Source organism: Elephas maximus, chromosome 24, assembly GCF_024166365.1.
Source record: "Elephas maximus indicus isolate mEleMax1 chromosome 24, mEleMax1 primary haplotype, whole genome shotgun sequence".
In the NCBI taxonomy this organism is placed as follows: Eukaryota; Metazoa; Chordata; class Mammalia; order Proboscidea; family Elephantidae; genus Elephas; species Elephas maximus.
In genome coordinates, this window is record NC_064842.1 from 43093907 (window position 1) to 43115201 (window position 21295).

The 21295-nt window shown below is 38.7% G+C and overlaps 1 protein-coding gene across 2 annotated transcripts in view; it reads left to right on the forward strand.

Moving 5' to 3' along the window:
• Positions 1-4521, forward strand: part of CEP350 (centrosomal protein 350) — a 195098-nt gene extending 190577 nt beyond the window's left edge. For both annotated transcript variants that reach the window (XM_049868382.1, XM_049868383.1), the window contains exon 38: positions 649-4521. In XM_049868382.1, coding sequence (XP_049724339.1) covers positions 649-813 — 165 coding nt within the window. In that variant the 3' untranslated portion in view covers positions 814-4521. The remainder of the gene's footprint in view (positions 1-648) is intronic.
• The last annotated feature ends 16774 nt before the right edge of the window (positions 4522-21295 follow it).

Below are 21295 nucleotides of genomic sequence, written 5' to 3' on the forward strand. Positions count from 1 at the left end.
AAACTTAAGCAGTATTACATTTTAAAAATACTCCAATGAATATTAAATTTTATTCATTTATTTCTAGTACTCTAGATTCATGTTTGATATCTTTGGATATGTGTATTTGATTGTTATAAGTCCATATATCTAATATTTTACATTCTTTTCTCCTCAATTTCTATACATATTCCCTTATGTTGGCATAGACCACGTAGTTGTAATCCTTAGTATCTATAGAATACTGGAATATTGTCAAATTGAAATGTAGTTTTGAAGCCAGCCATTTTTCTTTTATTTGGCAGTTGAGTTTTTTCAAACTGTTTGCAATTTTAAAAGGGATATCAATATCATTGTATACATTACCTTTTTCCTTCTGCCTTATTTTCTTGAGCTGTATTCCTATTAAGTCTCAGATAAGGGCTGAAAACACCAGACTTACCTCTTAGCTTAGATTAGCGTATCACTTCCTCAAGTCTGAAGTCAGATAAGAGAGCTATATAGATGCATCATTATCATTTTTTAAATGTATTGCTGGCCTATACCATGGACATTACAGTCTCTGAACAGTATTAAACCCACAACCACTTCTAAAGTCAGCAAATATAATTGATTTCCTTGCTCTTGTGTAGTGGTGACTCCCTAAACTTTTTCTCTTCTGCATTCTAGGTACAGGAGCTCCACGAGGAGGAGGCACAGTGGGTGAACTACGATGAGGATGAGTTGTGTGTGAAGATGCAGCTAGCTGATGGGATCTTTGAGACCTTGATCAGAGACACTATTGATGTTCTGAATCAGATCAGTGAAAAACAGGGGAGAATGCTACTTGTGTGACACCTTGCAAATAAATCGAACACTGAGTGCTAATATGAGTCCTGGGCCTTTCTGCCTCCTGATACACACCCCATCTCCATCATAGCAAGAGTGCTTTCGGACCTTGTACCTGTTCTTACAGACTGCTGGTTTGGAGTTCATGGAACGTTGTGGTATATCTGGTATTACAGCCTTTGCCTTTAGAGACTGTCCACTGGATTAATTGGTTATTTTCAGTGGGCAGGGTTGCACTCCTAATGTTGATACCCAATATACTTCTACACCTCTTGCTAACACCCCTGTTAAGTCTCAGATGAGGGCTGAAAACACCAGACGTACCTCTTAGCTTAGACTAGGGTATCACTTTCTCAAGTCTGAAGTTAGACAAGAGAGCTATATAGATATATGCATCATATCATTTTTTAAATGTATTGCTGGCCTATACCATGAAAGTCATAAATGGACGTTGCAGTATTAAACCCGCAACCACTTCTAAATAGGCAAGTTTAATAATGTGTGCCTATTTCACATTCTGAAGTTCATTTCTTTTTGAAGACCACTTTCTTCCATTATTGCAGTTTAGCAGCACCAAATGGACTGTCAAGTTAGCAGACATAAATGGTAGCCTTGCTTTCTAAGCACCATCTAAAGAATTTTAAACCATTGCATTATTTTTAGTTTTCTTTATATGGGCATGAAAACAAAGAAATGCCCCACTGAAGACTGGGCTCAAAGGACTGATGCAGTGCTGGTCCCTCCACCCCTCGTTGTACCCTGCACTTTTCTTACTCCTTCTGAACCTCTACCAGCTGCTCCCAGAATCACAGATACTCAGGACCATCTCAGGCACCCAGGCATGGCAAAAGTGGAAGTAATTCCTTTTGGCCTTCAAACCTTCAACTCCCATCTTTACCCAAGAAATCAGAGACACTGTTACTTGAATGATTTAGGAAATGAGTGTGTGCACCAAAGACAAAAATATATCGTCTGTTGTTTGTGTGCTTGTTTTGTGCTATGGAACATTTTTTTAATTTATTTTAAGATAAATTATTGTGTTGGAAATGTGTGTCCCTATTCAGAAGTGAAAGATTCTTCCTTGTAATACTTAAACTTCTATCTTGAAGCTTCTGTGGTTCACAGTCTTTGCACAGGAAACCTACGGTTTGAACAAACCCATACACATATCAAAGAAGTCAGTTTAATTGAGTGAAAAGAAGATGTGCTATTCCAAGACCACCTGCAGGAGCAGGAATGGGATAAAATGATTTAAAGACACTGTACAATTTCATCCCACCTCTCCTGCAGCATTGCTTCTCACAACTAGTACCTACATCTGAAAAAGTACACAGACTCTAGCTGCTACATGAGAGCACACACGATGCTCTCCTGGGACCTCAGTGTCCTGCCTTCTTGACTGGTTTCTCTTAATCAGTCCTATCCCTCTTCAAGTAATCTCGAAGAATGCGGATAATCTTAGGCGTGAATGTAAATGCCTTAATGTTGAAGGTCCTGATTAGAAGCATGATACAAGACATCTACTGGATTCATATTTACAAATATCCTGGAATGTTATAGCTTCAAAATATGTTAGAAAAACCCCAAAGATGGTCTAATCTTTAAGTGTGCATGTTCGTTCATTTCTGCATATTTCCTCCAAACTTGCCTTTGCCTCTCAAATTTTTCACTATGCACACTTCCATTTTTCTTGGTTTCATCTTATCATTATGAGAAACTTACTGAAATATCATTGAAATATTTGCATTTTGCACGTTAACTGGTATGGTAGCTCTTGACAAATAAGGAAAGCACTGTAATGTTGTGATTGGGTCTAGGGGGACGCTCAGATTGATGTATTACCAGCATTTCTTCTGGGCTTTTGATGTTGAGCTGTAGTCCTGTAGCCATAATGAGCAAATTGACTAGAGAAGCAAGGATTTCTTCGGGTTATTAACCAGTAGTGTGGAAATACTACTTTCATGTGGCCAAGAAAAAAGCAGAGGCTTTCCTTTTCAGTTTGTGTTTGGAAGACAGAAAACATCTTGTCTCATCCTTTGGCTGTTTGTAGGATCACATTGTCCTTATGATACTGAAACTTTACAGCTGCTGTACATTTTTTATAAACTAACATGAAAATATTATAATAGGAATATAGGTTCTTTTCCTACACCCTCATTATTTGGGCCTAAAATCAACTTTTAGTATAAAAGTTTGTCTTTACTCTTTATGACATTACAGTCCTAGAAAAGGGAAAACTAATGATGTAAGTCCATGGCTCAGCGATCTGGACTTAGAGTACCCTGGTAAGAAATGCTGCCAAGAATATGGCAGTAGCAGCCCTAACATGCCCCAGCTGTCTTTACTCTCTGAAGGATCCTGGGTTCCAGATGAGAGGCAGGAATAGGTCGGTCTTATGCCTTGCTGGAAATGATTATCCATAGTTCGGTAGCAAAAAAATATCCAAGGAATCTATAATTAGCGGATTTCTTCTTCTTTTAACCATCTGGATATAATCGTAAATGGGTTTATTGATAGAGTTAGGAAGGATAAATATGGATACCCAGCCACTCGTTCCTTATTGGAATCCTTTTAATCAAGCTCTGCCTCTTAACCAAGAATCTAAATATTCCCTCTTTCTAATCTTTATTCCTTCTCCCCACTCCCACCATCTCTTTCACTCTTTCTTCATGATTCCGCTAAGTAAAAGATCTTTACATCAGCAGTAATACCTTTTAGAATAGCACCATCAGAATTTAGTAGTAAACCAACGTCTAGGCTTCAGATTCACTTCTGAGTCCAAAATAATTTGTGCTATCCAGAGTCCCTAACTCTGGGTTAAATAAGTAACAGGGTATAGATTCCCTCTTCAGGTCTAAACAGGAATTTTTACTCTAGGGAAAAGTGGGAAGAGCTCAAAAGTCGTTAATAAGGAAGGTTATTTTTCTTTTACCTAAAAGAAAATTCCTTCTGTGACTACAGGTCTCTGAGAAATTATCTTTCTAAAGAGATTTCATTGCTCATGAGAGTTTTGTGGCCTATTGATAAAAACAATTTTGTTCACTTTCTTGTCTTGAAAAAAAGTGGCCTTAGCTTTTTGCAATACTTGAATAAAGTGTGTACTCGCAAAAGAATTTCTGTAGCACAGCATTAGAGACTCATAACTTTTCTGCAAGGAGTTCAAACTTACATCTTCCTTTTACTACCTTAAGGATACTAGTGAATAAAACATTAATTCAAAAAGCAAATGATAGAAACTACAATGATGTTTAATGCAAATTGTAGGAATTTACATGTTTACAAATTGTCTTCAACTGGTTGTGCAGCAATTCAATAAAATATCTTTGTATTATAAAAATGTGAAGAAAAAAATGTTAACTGATGTAAAGGAGGTACTGTCATTTTAATTAACCTATGTTTAATAGCTTTTCCTTCCAGACTTTGCAAAGCCTTCTTGGTAAAACACATTGCAAAGCATTCTCTGGGAGGCTCAGCCTCCTCGTGTGTACTGTATTGTGCAGACATGAAAATAAACCCGTTTACTGTGTATGTGTAAATAACCTGGTCATCAGGCCATTTTCAGCCAATAGTCACATCCAGTGCAGCTTTGCACAGAAGACTTAAGGGTGTGGTTTGTAAGTATGATCTGTAAAATAACTGGGATGAATTCCCATGTATACGTATGTAAATAGATTTGTTAACTGAAATGTACTTTAAGAAGAAATTCTGTAAATAAACTGATTTATAAATTAATTTCATGTCAGGCATTTATTTTTCTTTTCCCCACAGTTTCAAAAACTAGCCCTCTTAAAATTTACCTATTTCTGATTTCGACACAGAGCACTTGTGTTTGGGCGGTAGAATAAGGTGAACTGTGTGTAAGCTGGTTTCCTGCACATAAATGTCGTCCATACGTGCATCTGAGTCACCTGGACTTTGACAGGTTCATCACTCATTCATTTGGCAGATAGTCACTGAGCATCACCTTTAGGTTCTGAGCACTACGCTGGTTGCTGAGGAGTTAGAAGAAAGACATGGTCCTTGACCTCGTAGTGCTTAGAGCCTGATAAAAGGGAGTCATTTAAAAAAAACTTCTAAAACAGTGCATGACAATTGTAATAAGTGCTGCAAGGGAAGCACAGGGTTTGAGAATACGTAATAGAAGGACCCAATGGGGTAGAGTGGGTCAGGGAGGAGTTCTCTGATAAATTACAACTATTGTGCACTGCTGGGCGTCTTGCCTGTAATTCATGCCTAATATCATTTCTCCTAAATGCCTGGAACCCTAATACCCTGACTATAAATCACCCCTGCAAAATAACACATTGGGAAAAGTCACACGCACAAGCAGACCGCAAAGAGCAGCCATCTGATGACTAGGTGTGGAGGCTGTAATTTATTCCTAGAAATATGAGCTTGGAGAAGAATGGAACTGGAGGTAATAATAAAAGATATCCAACGATGGAAATGGATAGTGCACAGGATAATCATCTCTGGTCCAGCAGATTGAAAGAAGAAACCACCATCATCTCATCTGAATTGTAGCCTCCTGATGGCCATCTGGGCTACACAGATGTGAGCATTCAAGAACTTGTCAGGAAAAAAGGCTGATCCCAAACTGCAGCAGATTTTAAGAAAATTCCTTAACTCCTAAAACAGATATTTGAATGCCTTTTATGTACCAGATACTGTGCTTGGTGCTACGGATACATTGTAATGACAGATTGAATCTTGAAAAAAAAGACTAAATACTTGCAATCTTGAATCAAAATAAATGAAGATGGAAGGTAGATGAGAGGATGGCAGTTGACACAGCAGAACCAAGAATGGTGAGAACTAAGTGTCTGCAGAAGTGAATACTGAGGAGAAACAATCCAGTGCCCCCAAAAGCCTAGGAAAGCTCAGAAACTGGAGGCACAGGCTACCACAGAAATGGGTGTCAAACAAGGGACTAAAAACAGGGAAATCAATTTCAAGTCTGAGAGGAACAATTACACATTATACCCCTCCTCCGCCAGGAACCCACTCACACCCAGAGGAGCCAGGCCATGGCCTCGCCCCTCTCCCTGAGGAGAAACTTTATTCTCTGGAGGAACTGAACCCAGGAAATCCTGAACTTGAAGACATCAGGCACAGCAGAGCACGAAAAGGAGACATCAGACCAAAACTAAGGATTAAGTAAAGTCTGTGTGCTGAATGGAGGGGCCCAGTGAGGCTTACACACAACCACCTACTCCAGGAAGAAGACTGAAGGACCCACCTCTGGAAAAATTCAATGCTCTCAGAGGAAAGACCTATCTTTACTGACATTTGGAGGTTCCCCCCCCAAAAAAAAATTTGGCTTGCTACCTGATCCAGTGAAGCTGACCTGTCAGAAGACCCTCCCACACACACTCGTCAAATCTTTAGCACATCACTCATCTAGACAAATAACCAACCATCTCCAGTCATTTGAGGAAAGTCACCAATATAAAACAGGCCAAACCAAAAGAAGAGAACAAAAAGGAAGGAATTCTGGTGAAGGAAAACATCACAAGAAACAAAAACTATAATTAAACCTCAAATAGCTGAAACAATATTGCATCCATGAAAATAAGAACAGGATGCTCTAAAAGAGGAATGGGTCAGAGAACGAAACAAAGCTCTTGAAAATTCAAAGTATGTGTCCAGATAAAAAGCTGCACACAAATGTTTATGGCAGCTTTATTCATAATTGCCAAAAGTGGGAAGAAACCAGGATGATCTTCAACAGTGAATGGATAAGCTGTGGTGCATCAATACAATGGAATGGAATTCATCAATAAAAAGAAATGAGCTATTAAGCTCTGAAAAAACATAGAGGTAACTTAAATGCATATTACTAAGTGAAAGAAGCCAGTCCGAAAAAGCTACATACTATATGATTCTAATTACATGACTTTCTGGAAAAGGCAAAATTACAGAGACAGGAAAAAGATCAGTGGTTACCAAGGATTCAGAGGGAGTGGGAGAAGGATATGTATGTAGAACATGGGATTTTTAGAGCAGTGAAACTCTTCTGTATGACACTATGATGGTGGACACATGGCATTATGTGTTGGTCAAAACCCATAGGACTGACTGTACAACACAAAGAGTGTTACTTATTAATGAAAGTCCATAATTTACATTAGGGTCTTAGTTAAACTATAAACTTAATAAATAATAGTTAATAATTGTATATCAATATTGGCTTATCAATTGTAAAAAATGTACCACAGGAATGCAAGATGTTAATAATAGGAACAGTGTGCGGGGGCGGGGGGGCATATAGGAATTTGCTGTGCTTTCTGCACAGTCTTTCAGTACATCTCAAATTGGTCTAAAAAATAAAGTCTATTAAAAATGTATTAAAGGTAACTAAGTAACAGTTTAACTCAAAACAAAGATTGTTGCCCTTGAGTATTGCATTCTTTTAAAAAATACCTTATCTATATAAGATCAAATAGTAAATAGCTATTTTAAAGTGTAGGTGACAAGATGGGGGGCAGGAAGTTGAAGTTAATGAGAGTAAAACAACTAGAACAGAAATAACAATGTGAAGAATATAACCAATGTCACTGATGATTATGTCTAGATATTATGGAATGGGAGCCAATTTTGCTGTGTATATTATCACCAAAAAAAAAGTATTAAGGGTAAAACAAAATTGAAAAAAAAAAAGTATGTTAGCCATAATTTAAAATTCAAGAGAAAGTTGGGAAATAAAATTGAGGAAGATTTATAGACTCAACCTAAATCTAGAAAGTAAAACAAGAAGATAGATTTGGGGAAAAAAAAAAAAAAAGTGCAAACAGATAAAATTAGAGAGCAAGCCAGGATATCAACACCACTAAATTGGATACCTCACAAGAACAGCAAAAAAATAGGAGGGAATTATACAAGAAAAAAACTCCAGAACTTAAATATGTGAGTTTCCAGTTGGAAAGGGCCCAATGAGTTCCCAGCACAATAAAGAAAAATAAACCTATACAAAGGCATATCATTTTGAGATGTCAGGACTTTACAGGTAAGGAAATGATTCCAAAAAGTTTCTGAAGAGAAAAAGAAAATATTACATATAAAGGATTAGGAGTAAAAATGGCATCATTCCTTTGAATAGGAACATTGAACGCCTTAAGAAAATAGAGCAACATTTTCAAAAATTGAGTGAAAATTATTTCTATCCAAAAGTCTACATGCAGCCGAACTATGGATCAAGTGTGAAGGTAGAATATAGACCTTTTCAGATATACAAAGTCCTTCCCAAGCATTCTCACTCAGAGGACATAAACCACGAGATCCAGGAACAGGGACCCAAACCAGGAGAAGCGTGAAGGAAATTCCCGGGGTGGCAGCTGTCTTTCAGGCCTATGGAGCGATGAGTAAAAACTGGAGCAGAAGGACCGAGGCCTCCAGAAGGAAGGTCTCCGAGTTGATGGTGGGGGGAAAGGGGAGAAGGGTAAATAACTTGATGTTTTTAACAACACACAAAATTTAATTCAGAAGCTGTTGGAGTGTGAGGAAAGACTGAGAAATAGGTTCAAAGAACGATGAGTAAGGAAAAAATGAAAAACAATGTATGAGTAAGGAACAATCATGATACATATCTTGGCTCAGCAATAAACAATATTTATAGTTACAGCAATGTAAACATTGGATACCGACTTAATCAAATTGTGGTGTCACTATACTGGAAGGATGGGAAAAGGGAAGGGAAGTATCAGAGAACAAAATCTGCATCTTCCATATTATGAGGAGGCCCTGGGTAATGCAAACGGTAATGCTCTCGCCTTCTAACTGAAAGGTTAGAGGTTCAAGTCTACCCAGAGGTGCCTTAGAAGAAAGGCCTGGTGATCTATTTCCAAAAAATCAACAACGGAAAACAGTTATACTGATACACGTGGGCTCTCCATGAGTTGCAGCTGGAGCTGACTCAACAGCGAATGGTTTGAGTTTACCGTATTAGGAAGTCAAATAAAATCTAAAACTAACAACTCAAGAGATAATACACTTTTTTGAATACAGAGATAAACACCAGCACAAAGATGCTGAAATGGTTAACAAAAGTTGCCTCTGACAAGTGGGATGGTAGAGAGGAGGATTCTGTGTGGTTGCGTGTGTGTGTGTGTGTGTGTGTGTGTGTGTGTAATTACAAGCCTTTTTGTGCTGTGTACAAGAATCACCTTGATAATCATAAAAATTAATATTCCCTCTCCCAGAAAAACAAGGCATCACCCGAAAGCACATATTCTAATTTACTTCTGGTCCCTGGAAAAGGACATCATGCTTGGTTAAGCAGAGGGTCAGAGAAAAAGAGGAAGACCCTCAAAGAGATGGATTGACACGGTGGCTGCAACAATGGGCTCGAGCATAACAACTATTGTGAAGATGGCACAGGACCGGGCAGTGTTTTGTTCCGTTGTACACGAGGTCGCTATGAGTTGGAACCAACTCGACGGCACCTAACAACAACAACATACCATTTCTTTTATACCTAAAAACTACTGTAATACTACTGTCTGCTGAATTAGGAATGCTCAATTTGGGTTGCAGTTTTTCAGTGTAAGTATTTTTCATTTCAAGGAAGAATCAGGCTTAAAGTAATTAAAATGTTTTGCTGTCATGCATAATTTAAGTGATACATCTGAATTTAATTTAAGTTTTTTTCTTTTTTTTATTGGAAAAAAATATTAAAGATGTTCTGGATTTTGTCCATTCTCATTTGTGCCTTTGATAGTAGGTGGATATGGAGGGAAAATAACCATCCTGTCGTGTCACTAACAAGCGGCATCAGCGAATCAACCACATAGAACTACACTATGGGAGCCAAGGTTTTTCTTGGCTCTTAAATTCTACAATCTATTAATATTTATTTTGTTGCCATGATCCTAGCATCTTTTGCAAGTAGATGCCAAATTTTGTTGTGCTTTTGTTTTGAATAAGAATACCTTATAAAAATATTTTTTATGCAAGGAAGACCAGACTTGCTGGCCTGAAAGAGACAGGAGAAACCCTGAGATTATGGCCCCCGGACACCCTTTCAGCTCAGTGGTGAGTTCACTCCTGAGGTTCACCCTTCAACCAAAGATCGAACAGGCCTATGGAACAGAATAAGACTAAAGGGGCACTCCGGCCCTGGGGCAGGGACTGGAAGACAGGAAGGAACAGGAAAGCTGGTAATAGGGAACCCAGAGTTGAGAAGTGAGAGTGTTGACATGTCGTGGGGGTGTTAACCAATGTCACAGAACAATGTGTGTACTACTGTTTGATGAGAAACTGGTTTGTTCTGTAAAACTTCATCTAAAGTTCAATAAAATAAGAAAAAAAAAATTTTTTTATGCAACTTGTCTTCCACCTTAAGAATGTATGTCAGAAAAAAAAATAATAATAATAATAAAGGAATGCCTGTCAGGAAACTCAAAACCACTGTTTTAGCTCCAAACACATTCCAGGATTCTTAGTTTCCAAAGTACAAAGAGGCATGTGTGATGACCCACATTAAGTATAATCAAAACATTTTTTAAAATAATAATCATCTAAATAACTTTCCTAACTGGTCTGTCAGTGTTATTGCTACTATTCTGGGAAAAATAATTTAAACAATTAGATGAGCTAAGTGGAATTAAAACCCCAGATTCCTATTTCAAGTCTCAAGATTGAGCTTCCTCACTTAGCGAAAAGGGTAGAAAAAGATATTTACTCAAGAATTTCTTGGGAGCTGCGATATTGTATAATCCCTGCTTCTGGACTTTGAGATCATTATCTTGTTCATTTTACTTCTTGAAAATAGAATTGCCCAAAATATAAATAGTAAGAGAGTTTGTCTTAAGAAGGATCTATACTACTTCTGTAATTTTGAAAGATCCAGAATAAAGACTCTGCTAGTTTCTGAAGAAATTGAACCTTTGAAGAACTTTGCTCTTTGAAGAAGTGCCAGTGAATGGAAGCAAGATTACTTTGGCTTCTACATCTTTGCTGGTAAAACGAGTTAAGGATTTCAATATGTAAGTAAACAATATGAAAAGTAATTTTTACTGAGAAGAACTATAGCAACGAATGTGCATTTGATTGCAAAGAACAGAATACTTGACTAAAAGCGGATCAACCATAGGGGTTTATACTTCTCACATAACAAGGGTTATGCCAGGGTTGGTGAGTGGTTTTGCTTTGTCAGGGCTTTGGGTCATTGCCTCTCTGATTCTCACGGTCAAGATGTCTGTGCAGTTCTAAGCAGCGTGTTCACACAACAACATCCAACGTGAGAAGAGGGGGAAAGGACTTTATCTTATTCTCTTTTCATCAGGGAGTAAAGTTATTTCCAGAAATTTCAATGGATAATTCTTTTCAAAAATATTTTAATTTAAAAATTAAAAAAGCAAAAATCCCAGAAGCCCCCAGCAGACTTTTCCACATGCGTCATTGGCCAGAACTGGGTCTCACAATGCCCTCCTCAAATTGTTAAGGGAGGCTTTCAGAAAGCAAACATCCAGAATTTTCAACTTCTGGAGGTAGGTCCCATGGTTAAGGAAGAAGAAGGGGAAAATGGCTGTTGATTTGACAACTGGCAGTGTCTGCGACTATGTAAGTATATTCCAAGCCACTGACTTACTTTCTTGGCAAAATTATGAGTTTGTGATTAAGTAAAGGTGTAACAGTAATAATTGCTGACCCATTGCATTGTCATGTCAACACCCTCCATGGACTGTATTATGTCCAGAAGGGCCTTCATCACTCACCTTCTCCCTCATTCCACCCTTGGGCACAACCACATTTCATACAGCCCCAAATAGAGCATTTCTAAAGCTTTAAAAGCACCAGAGAAGAAGCCACTGTTCCTGTCCTCATTTCATTGGCCGGAAGGTCTTCAAGTTTTGCCCTGCCCTTACTATTCACTGAACACCATCCCAGAAAGACAGTCCATGCCCTTGCATGACTGATGATTCGGGTGTGGAGACAAACACACATGTATTAGTAAGTAAAAGACACTATTAGGTAACACCCATCCAGGGCTAGGTTCACTCATTCATTCCAGAAACATCTACTGAGTGGCTACTATTTGCTGGCACTATTCTACACACCGCAAATCCCAACAGAAAATAAAAAATCAAAGTGCCTATTCTGAGAGTTAACAGTCTAGCGTGAGGAGACAGGCAATAAACTAGCAAACCAATGCATAAACCGGAGAGTAGTAAGATCTGTGAAAATTCTAGAACAGGTGATAAACCCGAAAAATCTGTTGCCGTCAAGTGGATTCCGACTCATAGCGACCCTAGAGGACAGAGTAGAACTGCCCTATGGGGTTCGCAAGGAGCACCTGGTGGATTTGAGCTGCCAACCTTCTGGTTAGCAGCCATAGCTCTTAACCACTATGTCCCCAGGGTTTCCGAACAGATGATATGAAATAGAAAAAGGAAGTGGGGCTATTTCATACAATCAGCCGGGGAAGCCTATCTGAGAAGGTAACGTTCAAGCCGAGACTTGATGATGAGAAGGAGCCAGTTTTGAGAAGATGTGAGGAAAGAGCATTCCAGGCAGAGGAAATAGCCAGTTCAAAGACCCTGAGATGGGCATGAGGAATAGAATGAAGGCTTTTGCAGCTACAGATGGGTGAGCAAGAGAGAATAGTAGAAGCTGAGATCAGACACAAGGTGTCTCAAAGGCCATGGTGATGGTCTGGGAGTTACTTCAGGTACAGTATGTCACCTTCGAGAGTTGTAAGCAGGGAGTGGGATGATCAAGTCTGTACTTTTAAAAGCTCACTCTAGCTGTTGGGTGCAGAGTGGATTTTAACAGAGTGTTGAAGAAATTGAACCTTTGAAGAATTTGCTCTTCAAAAAGATGCAAATAAATGGAAACAAGATCATGAAAGCAGAAATAATGAATTAGAACAAAAAATTGAGGAAGTATTGCAAGAGGCGATGGACAGATGGACTAGAATGTTGGCCGTAAATGGAGAGATGTGGGTGGAGATGGGATAGCTTTTAGAGGTAGAGGCTACAGAACCACTGTTAGGTTGAACGTGGGTGGGGAGGGAAGGACAGGACTTTGGTCTGACCAGGCAGGTGGATGGTATATCATTGAGGGAAATGAGGAAAGGTGGGGCTAGGCTGCCTCAAAGTGTTCATAAAGTCAGGCTATTTGAATTGGGAAAGACAATTGTGGCCTACAGTATTAAAGAAACTTTCCATCGGAAAAACAGCACAATATCCATTCCACTCCAGTGTACATGGATCATTCTCCAGGATAGAACACATGTTAGGTCTCAAAGAAGTCTTGATAAATTTTAAAAGATTGAAATCATACAAAGTATTTTCTCTGATCACAACAGAGTGAAGCTAGAAATCAATAACAGAAAAGAGTCTAGAAAATATACAAGCAGATGGAATTTAAACTACCAATGGGTCAAGGAAGAAATCAAAAGAGGAATCACAAATTTACAAGAGCCAAATGAAAATGAAAGCACAACATACCAAAACTTATGGAATGCAGCAAAGGCAATACTCAGGGGAAAACTTACAGTAATAAATGCCTACATGAAGAAAGATGTCAAATCAGCAGCCTAACTGGACAACTCCAGGAACTAAAAAGAGAAGAGCAAACTAAGCGTAAACCTACCAGGAGAAAGGAAATATCAAAGACCAGAGCAGAAATAAATAAAATCAAAAACAGAAACACAATACAGAGAATCAATAAAACCAGAATTTGGCTCTTTGAAAAGATCAAAAAAAATGACAAACCTTTAGCTAGACTGACAAAGAAAAGATGTGAATAACCAAAAAAAAAAAAAAAGGAAGAGGGACATTACAAATGAACCAATTCAAATAAAGACAATTATGACAGAATATTATGAAAAGTTATATGTCAACAAACTGGATAACCTAGATGAAATGGACAAATTCTTAGAGGCACGGAACCTACCCAAACTGACTCAAGAGAAAATAGAAAGTCTCAAAAGACCCATAATAAGTGAAGAGATAGAATTAGCGATAACCCCCCTCTGCAAAAAAAAAAAAAAACCTCCCACCAAGAAAAAGTTAGGGACCAGATGGCTTCACTGGGGAATTCTACCAAGCATTTAGAAAAAAACTGATACTAATACTATTTAAACTCTCCCAAAAGATAGGGAAGGAATTCATTCCCTAATCCATTCTATGTAGCAAATATAAAACTGATACCCAAACTAGACATAGACACCACAAGAAAAGAAAACTACAGGCCAATATCTCTTATGAGTATAGATGCAAAAATCTTCCACAAAATACTAGTGAACAGAATCCAACAACATATTAAAACTGTCATACATCATGAACAAGTGAGATTTATTCCAGGAATGTGGGGATACTTCAACATTAGAAAAGCAATCAATGTAATAAACCAAAAACAAACAAACAAAAAAAACCCACCCAAACCTGTTGCTGCCCAGTTGATTCCAACTCATAGCAACCCTATAGAACAGAGTAGAACTACCCCATATGGTTTCCAAGGAGTGGATTCAGACTGCAGACTTTTTGGTTAGCAGCCAAGCTCTTAACCGTTATGCCACCAGGGTTCCAATCAGTGTAACACACTGCATCATCTTTATAGATGCAGAAAAATCTCTTGATAAAACCCAACACCGTTTCTTGATGAAAACCCTAAAGAAGATTGGAATAGAAGGGAAATTCCTCTATATGATTCAGGACATATATGAAAAGCCAACAGCCAACACTGTATTTAATGGAGAAAGACACAGAGATTTCCCCTTGAAATCAGGAACAAGACAAGGGTGCCCACTCTCACCACTTCTATTCAATGTTGTATTAGAAGTCCTAGCCAGAGCAATAGGACAAGAAAAAGAAATAGAAGGTATCCAGACTGGAAAAGAAGTAAAATGATCTCTTTTTGTAGATAATACTTTCCTATATGTAGAAAATCTCAGAGTCCAAGAGAAAACTTCTAGAGCTAATAGGGCAATTTGGCAAAGTTGCAGGGTACAAGGTCAACAAACAAAAATCAGTTGGGAAAAATCAGTAATGAGAAATCTGAAAGGGAAATTAGGGAAACAGTTCCATTTACAATAGCACCTAAGAGAATAAAATACCTAGAAATAAATTTTACCAGGGACGTGAAGGACTTATGTAATGAAAACTATAAAACAGTGCTGAAAGAGATTAAAGAAGACTTAAATAAATAGGCAGATGTTCCGTGTTCATGGACTGGAAGACTTAATATTGTTAAGATGTCAATACTATCCAAAGTGATCTACAGATTCAAGGCAATCCCAATCAAAATTCCAACAGCCTTCTTTACAGAAACAGAAAAACCAATCTTCAACTTTATATAGAATGGCAAGAAACCCTGAATAGCTAAAGCAAAGTTGAAAGAGCAGAGCAAAGTAGGAGGGCTCACACTTCCTGATTTTAAAACATACTATGCTACTACCGAAGGAACCCTGCTGGTACAGTGGTTCAGTGCTCAGCTGCTAACTGAAAGGTCGGCAGTTCAAACCAGCCAGCAGTTCCATTGGAGAAAGATGTGACAGTCTGCTTCCATACAGATTATAGCATTGGGAACCCAATGGGGCAGTTCTACTCTGTCCTAGGGGGTTGCTATGAGTTGGAATCGACTCAATGGCAATGGGTTATACAGCTACAGTAATCAAAACAGCCTGGTACTGGTATAAAAATAGACAAACCAATGGGATAGAATTGAGAGTCCAGAAATAAACCCACTTATTTATGGTCAACTAATTTTTTTTCAAGGGTGCTAAGTCCATTTAATGAGGAAAGAAGAGTCTCTTCAATAAATGGTGCTGGGAAAATTGAATTCCCACATGCAGAAAAGTGAAACAGGATACATGCCTCACACCATACACAAAAAACAAAATTCAAAATGGATTAAGAACCTAAATGTGCAAACTTAAACTATAAAATTCTTAGAAGAAAAAGCAGAGGCAACGCTGTCAGGCCCAGATTTTAACAATGGATTATCTAATATAATAGCAAAAGACGAAATAAACAAATGGGACCTCATAAAAATTAAAAGCTTTCTTTCATCAAAAAAATTTACCAAAAAAGTGCAAAGACAAGCTACTGACTTGGAGAATATCTTTGGAAACAATATATCTGACAAGAATCTAATAAACAAAGTATATATAAAACTTTAACAACTTAACTAGAAAAAGACAATGAACCCAGTGGTAAAGTGGGCAAAGGACTTGAACAGACATTTCACCAAAGAGAACATTCAAATAGCCACCAAACACATGAAAAGATGGCTAACATCATTAGCCATCAGAAAGATGCAAATCAAAACCACAATGAGGTACCATCTGACTCCCACTAGGATGGCTAAGACAAAAAAAAAAAAAAAAAAGCAAATGTTGGTGAGGGTATGGGGAAATTGAAACTCTAACCCATTGTTTGTAGGAATGCAAAACTGTACAGCCATTGTGGAAAACAGTGTGTCAATTCCTCAAAAAACTAAAATTACAATTACCATATGACCCAGCAATTCCACTCTTAGGTATATTCCCAAAAGACTTGAAAGCAGAAACTTATATACCAATATTCATTGCAGCACTATTCACAATAGCCAAAAGTTGAAAACAACCTAAATGTCCATCAACAGATGAATGGATAAACAAAATGTGGTACATACATATGATGGAATATTACTCAGCCAACAGGAGAAATGAAGTCTTGATATATATGCTACAATATGAATGGAGTATGAAGACATTATGCAAAGTGATATAAGTCAGCCACAAAGGACAAATATTGTATGACCTCACTTATATAAAAAGACAATAAAAGTGGTTACCAGAAGTGGCAGGGAGGGGAAAATGGGGGGTTAATGATGATGGAAATATCGCATTGATTAAGGGTAGGGTTACACAGCTGATTATTGTAATTGTTGTCAATAAGTCATATGTACCTGTAAAAAGATGAATTGGTGAAAGCTGTGTGGTAGTTGTGTCATTACAACAATGACAAAAAAAGAGACAGACAGTAGCTGCTTCATGGGATTTGGCTTCTTGGTTTAGAGGTTTAGGGTCATCCCAGTTTATTAACCTAATAACATGTTTAGTGTTTCTGTTCTATCTCCTAGTTTGTTGTGTATTGCCTAGGTTCTTTAAAACTTGCAAATGGTCATCCAAGCCACAACAATTCATCTCTATTCACCTGGAGCAACAGAAGAAGAAGGAATATCAGAAATAGAAGGAAGATATGGAATGTGTGGCTAATTGCCTCCATGAACAACTGCCTCGTCTGCCACAAGACCAAAATGGTGCCTTGGCTACCATTACTGAACATTTTGGTCAAAGATTCTAGAGAAGAATCCTGATAAAAAGAAAAAATGCAGAACAGAATTTCAAATTCTCATGGACTCCAAATTTCCTGGAGCCATGAAGGTTGGATGAACCCCTAAAATTATTACCCTGAGATAATCTTTAAACCAAAAATATACCCTGAAATCTTCTTAAAACCAAACAATAGTTTAGCTTAGCTAGTAAAAAATGTCTGCCTTGAGCATTATGCTCTTTTAAGAACCATCTATACAGGATCAAATTGACAAGAGCAACTGGAAAAATTAGGAAGGAACCTTAGGAGGTAGTGAGTTTATGTTAATGAGGGAGGAACAACTCAGAAAAGGAGGATGAGAATGGTTGTACAACTTGAAGAATGCAACCAATATCACTAAATGGTACATGTAGAAACTGTTGAATTGGTGTATGTTTTGCTATGTATATTCTCAACAACAGCAAAAAACAACAACAAACCTTTCAGAAGATCCTGAACACTTAGCTTAAGAAAGAGGAAGTATAGGATGGTGTTTCCTGCAAAGGGAAAGTATCGACAGTCCTGTCCTGATTGGAGCAAAGTCCATGTTGGGAAGATAGGGTTGGAGAGATGTGATGGGACCTCATTATGGTGGTTTTTAACTTCATTTAGAAGAGGATTCCTCTGGTCAGTTCTTTAGGGACTACATGGTGACAGTTGTGCTGGCAGGTATTAGCATTTGAATGGTGGGAGGCAGGTGCCAAGTGGGGAGCCCCACTGTCCCCTGTCAGGAGGCCTGACTAAACCAAAAACAACCAAATCTTTTGCTATTGGAATGGTTGAACTCAAAGCATCCCTATAGGACAGAGTAGAACTGCCCCACAGGGTTTCCAAGGAGCGCCATGGTGGATCTGAACTGCCTGCTGGCCTTTTGGTCAGTAGCCAAACTCTTAACCACTAAGCCACCAGGGTTTCCGAGGCCCCACTAGGGGGCATTAATTACTTCAGAAAAATTTACAACTGAGGATCTGCTCCTCAACCTGACAGGTTCAGAAGCTAGAACGTATTTGTTCTCCCTGAAATAAATAGGCAGTCTGCAGAAGTCAGAAGAAGTAGCATAAATTGGAAGAATAAGCCAGAAAGTCACCTAATTATCATTGGAGAGTATCATCTTCCAGAGACCCAAATACCCTCATGTGGTGACAAGTGTTAACATGCTAACTGCTAACAGAAAGGTTGGTGGTTCAAGTCCACCCAGAGGCCCCTCTAAAGAAAGGTAATCTACTTCTGAAAGGTCACAGCCAGTGAAAACCCTATGGAGCACAGTTCTGCTCTGACACACATGGGGCCACCATGAGTTGGAGTTGACACAACAGCAACTAGTTTGGTTTTCTATCCATAGTCACACTCCCTGACCTTTCCTAATCCCAGAAGTTGCAGTAATTAGAGGTAAGTTTGGTGAGGATGGAAATGGAACCAAAGTTTTGAGGGACTTTTCACCCAGGCATAGACAGCATGGAAAATTATCTCCCTTCTCATGCCTAGACTGCCCCTTCCCCACCCAGCCTCTCTTCCTTCTGGACAATGCTGAGCCTCGCAACTGCCAAAGTTTGCTTTTCAGACCCTCTGACAAAAACAATAACAATAGATAGGACTACTCATTGAGAAAGGAGCCCTGGTGGTGTAAATGGTTAAGCACTTGACTGCAAACCAAAAGGTTGGCAGTTCGAACCCACCCAGTGGCTTTGCTGGAGAAAGACCTGGAGATCTGCTTCTGTAAAGATTACAGCCAAAAAAAAAAAAAAACCATATAGAGCAGTTCTACTCCGTCACATGGTGTTGACATAAGTCAAAATCAAGTTGAGAGCACACAACAACTCATTGAGAACTAGTATACTAAGTGCTAAGCACTTTGCATACATCAGCATATTTTTGTCCACACAACAACCTTATGAAGTAACCCTCATTTTACAGATGAGGTTTAAAGAGGTTAAGGACCTTGCCTGAGAGCACAGAGCATGTGTGTGACAGCCTAGACTCACCTAGGTCTGTCTGACTCCCAAAGCCAGGCTCCTCCTCAAAGTTTTGCTATGTTCAATTTTGGTCATCTTCCCTTCTATTGGAACTTCTTCCTCAGGACTCAGAATAGGTTCTATTTTCTCCCACGTGACTCAGAAGGCAACCTCATTCCCCAGATCTCCACATTCTAGGTAAGACCCCATGCACTATTGGTTCAGATCTTCTCTGCTTTGGGGATGGAAGCCACATCAAAGTTTTCAGAGCCAAAAAAATTAGATATAGATAGTGTAATCTCCTGCATGTTTTAAAATTCAAAGCAGAACAAAGTTACTGACTTCATAGAATGAAAGTATTTCATACTCATCCTTAACACCTCCTTCTCTCTACCTCCACATTCAACCCTTCAGTAAACACCATCAGTTCCATCTCTAGAGTATTTCTTGAGTCTGTTCAAGATGTTCTCTCCATTTCCACTCTTCTACTCTGGTCCAAGTAACCATCATCTCTGGCTGAATGATGGCCATAGCCTCCTAGTTGGTCTCCTCAGCTCCAATATTGACCCTCTCCAATCTGTTCTTCATACTTAAGTAAAAGAGATCTTTTAAAAGTGCAAATATTGGTCATGTCACTCCTCTGCTTTAGAGAATTTAATTTAATGAATTTCCATCAGAGTCCTGGGTAGTATAACAGTTAACAGGCTTGGCTGCTAACAGAAAGCTTGGAGTTTGAGTCCACCTAAGGCACCTCAGAAGAAAGGCCCGATGATGTCCTTCGAGAAAACCAGCCATTGAAAACCCCAGGGAGCACTACTCTGACACATGAGGTCACTGTGAGTTGGAATGACTTGGATGGCAACTGTTTTTTTGTTTGTTTATTTGGATTTTCATTAAATCCGAATCTTTAAAATGACCAGCAAGGGGCATCTCCCATGGCTCTCACTAGCTGGACTTCTCCCTTCCTCAAACAAGTCTAAGCTCTGTCCTACCTCAGAGCCTTCACACACTCCATCTCTCCTTCCTCCAACTCCATGCTTATCTCACTTCTTTTAACATTTAAGTTTCAGTTTAAATATCCCTTTCTCAGAGAGGCCTTCTCTGAGTTCAGACTAGCTCTCCTTGTTATACTCTTTCATAGCATTTTTTTCTTCAAACCACTTATCACTAAATATAATTACATATTATTTGTGTGATCATTTAATATGCGTCTTCCTCACAAAGCTATAAATTCCATAAAGTAAAAAATTGTGTCTGTAATACCCAGCCTAATCTTTAACACTGCTAAGGAGGTCAGTGAATATTTGCTTAATTAAATAGTTAATTCTAGTCTTGAGCTGGTGGTAAGTGGGATTAACAAAGCAGCTGTTTTTAAAATAGCCCAAAGAAACCACAGGGACAAATGCAGCCAGGTCAAAGAGTCCTTTCTTCTGGAGCTTTCCTTGTCTATGTGCTCACCAGAATTTTCTTCAAATGCTTAAGGTGGAAGTTCTAGATAAATACTGTGAAGTTAAAGTAGGAGATGCTTTAAATTGGGGGTGTGCAGGATCAATGTGGAGAAGGAAATTGGGGGTCAGGAAGAACAGTTTAGACGCTGGAACTCATTGAAGGCAAGAAGAAACTCACCTGAAAGATCAACTTTTGAATTTAGTACAGGAAGAACTGTCTTTGGTTTCTTTTATTGGAAAATGAGATCTGACCTTGGCAGATCCCTGCGTAAGAATTTTAAGTACCTCCCCATTTGTACGCGATAAAATCAAACTCCTTAGCACAGCCTGGTCTCATGTGCTATGCTCAGGCTACATCAGGGTCACTTGGGGAGTTTAAAATGTAAATGTGGTGGCACCATTTCCCTGTGCCTCTGACCTGGTCCCCTTGGAATCGTGAGTATTTTCTCCTGCTAATCACTGTTCTGGAAACCCTGGTGGTGCAGAGGTTAGGAGCTATGGCTGCTAACCAAAAGGTCGACAGTTCAAATTCACCGGACGCTCCTTGGAAACTCTGGCAGTTCTACTCTGTCCTGTAGGGTTGCTATGAGTCAGGATCGACTCAACGGCAATGGGTTTGGTTTGCTTTGGTTTTAATCACTGTTCTAAGGGTTTTGCACGAATTAATTCACTTAGTTCACAAAACTACCCTACGAAACAGGTATTATTAGTAGACCCATTTATAGACGAGGTAATTGAAGGGTACGGAGAGTAATTAACTTGCCCAATATTATTCAGCTAGTAAGTG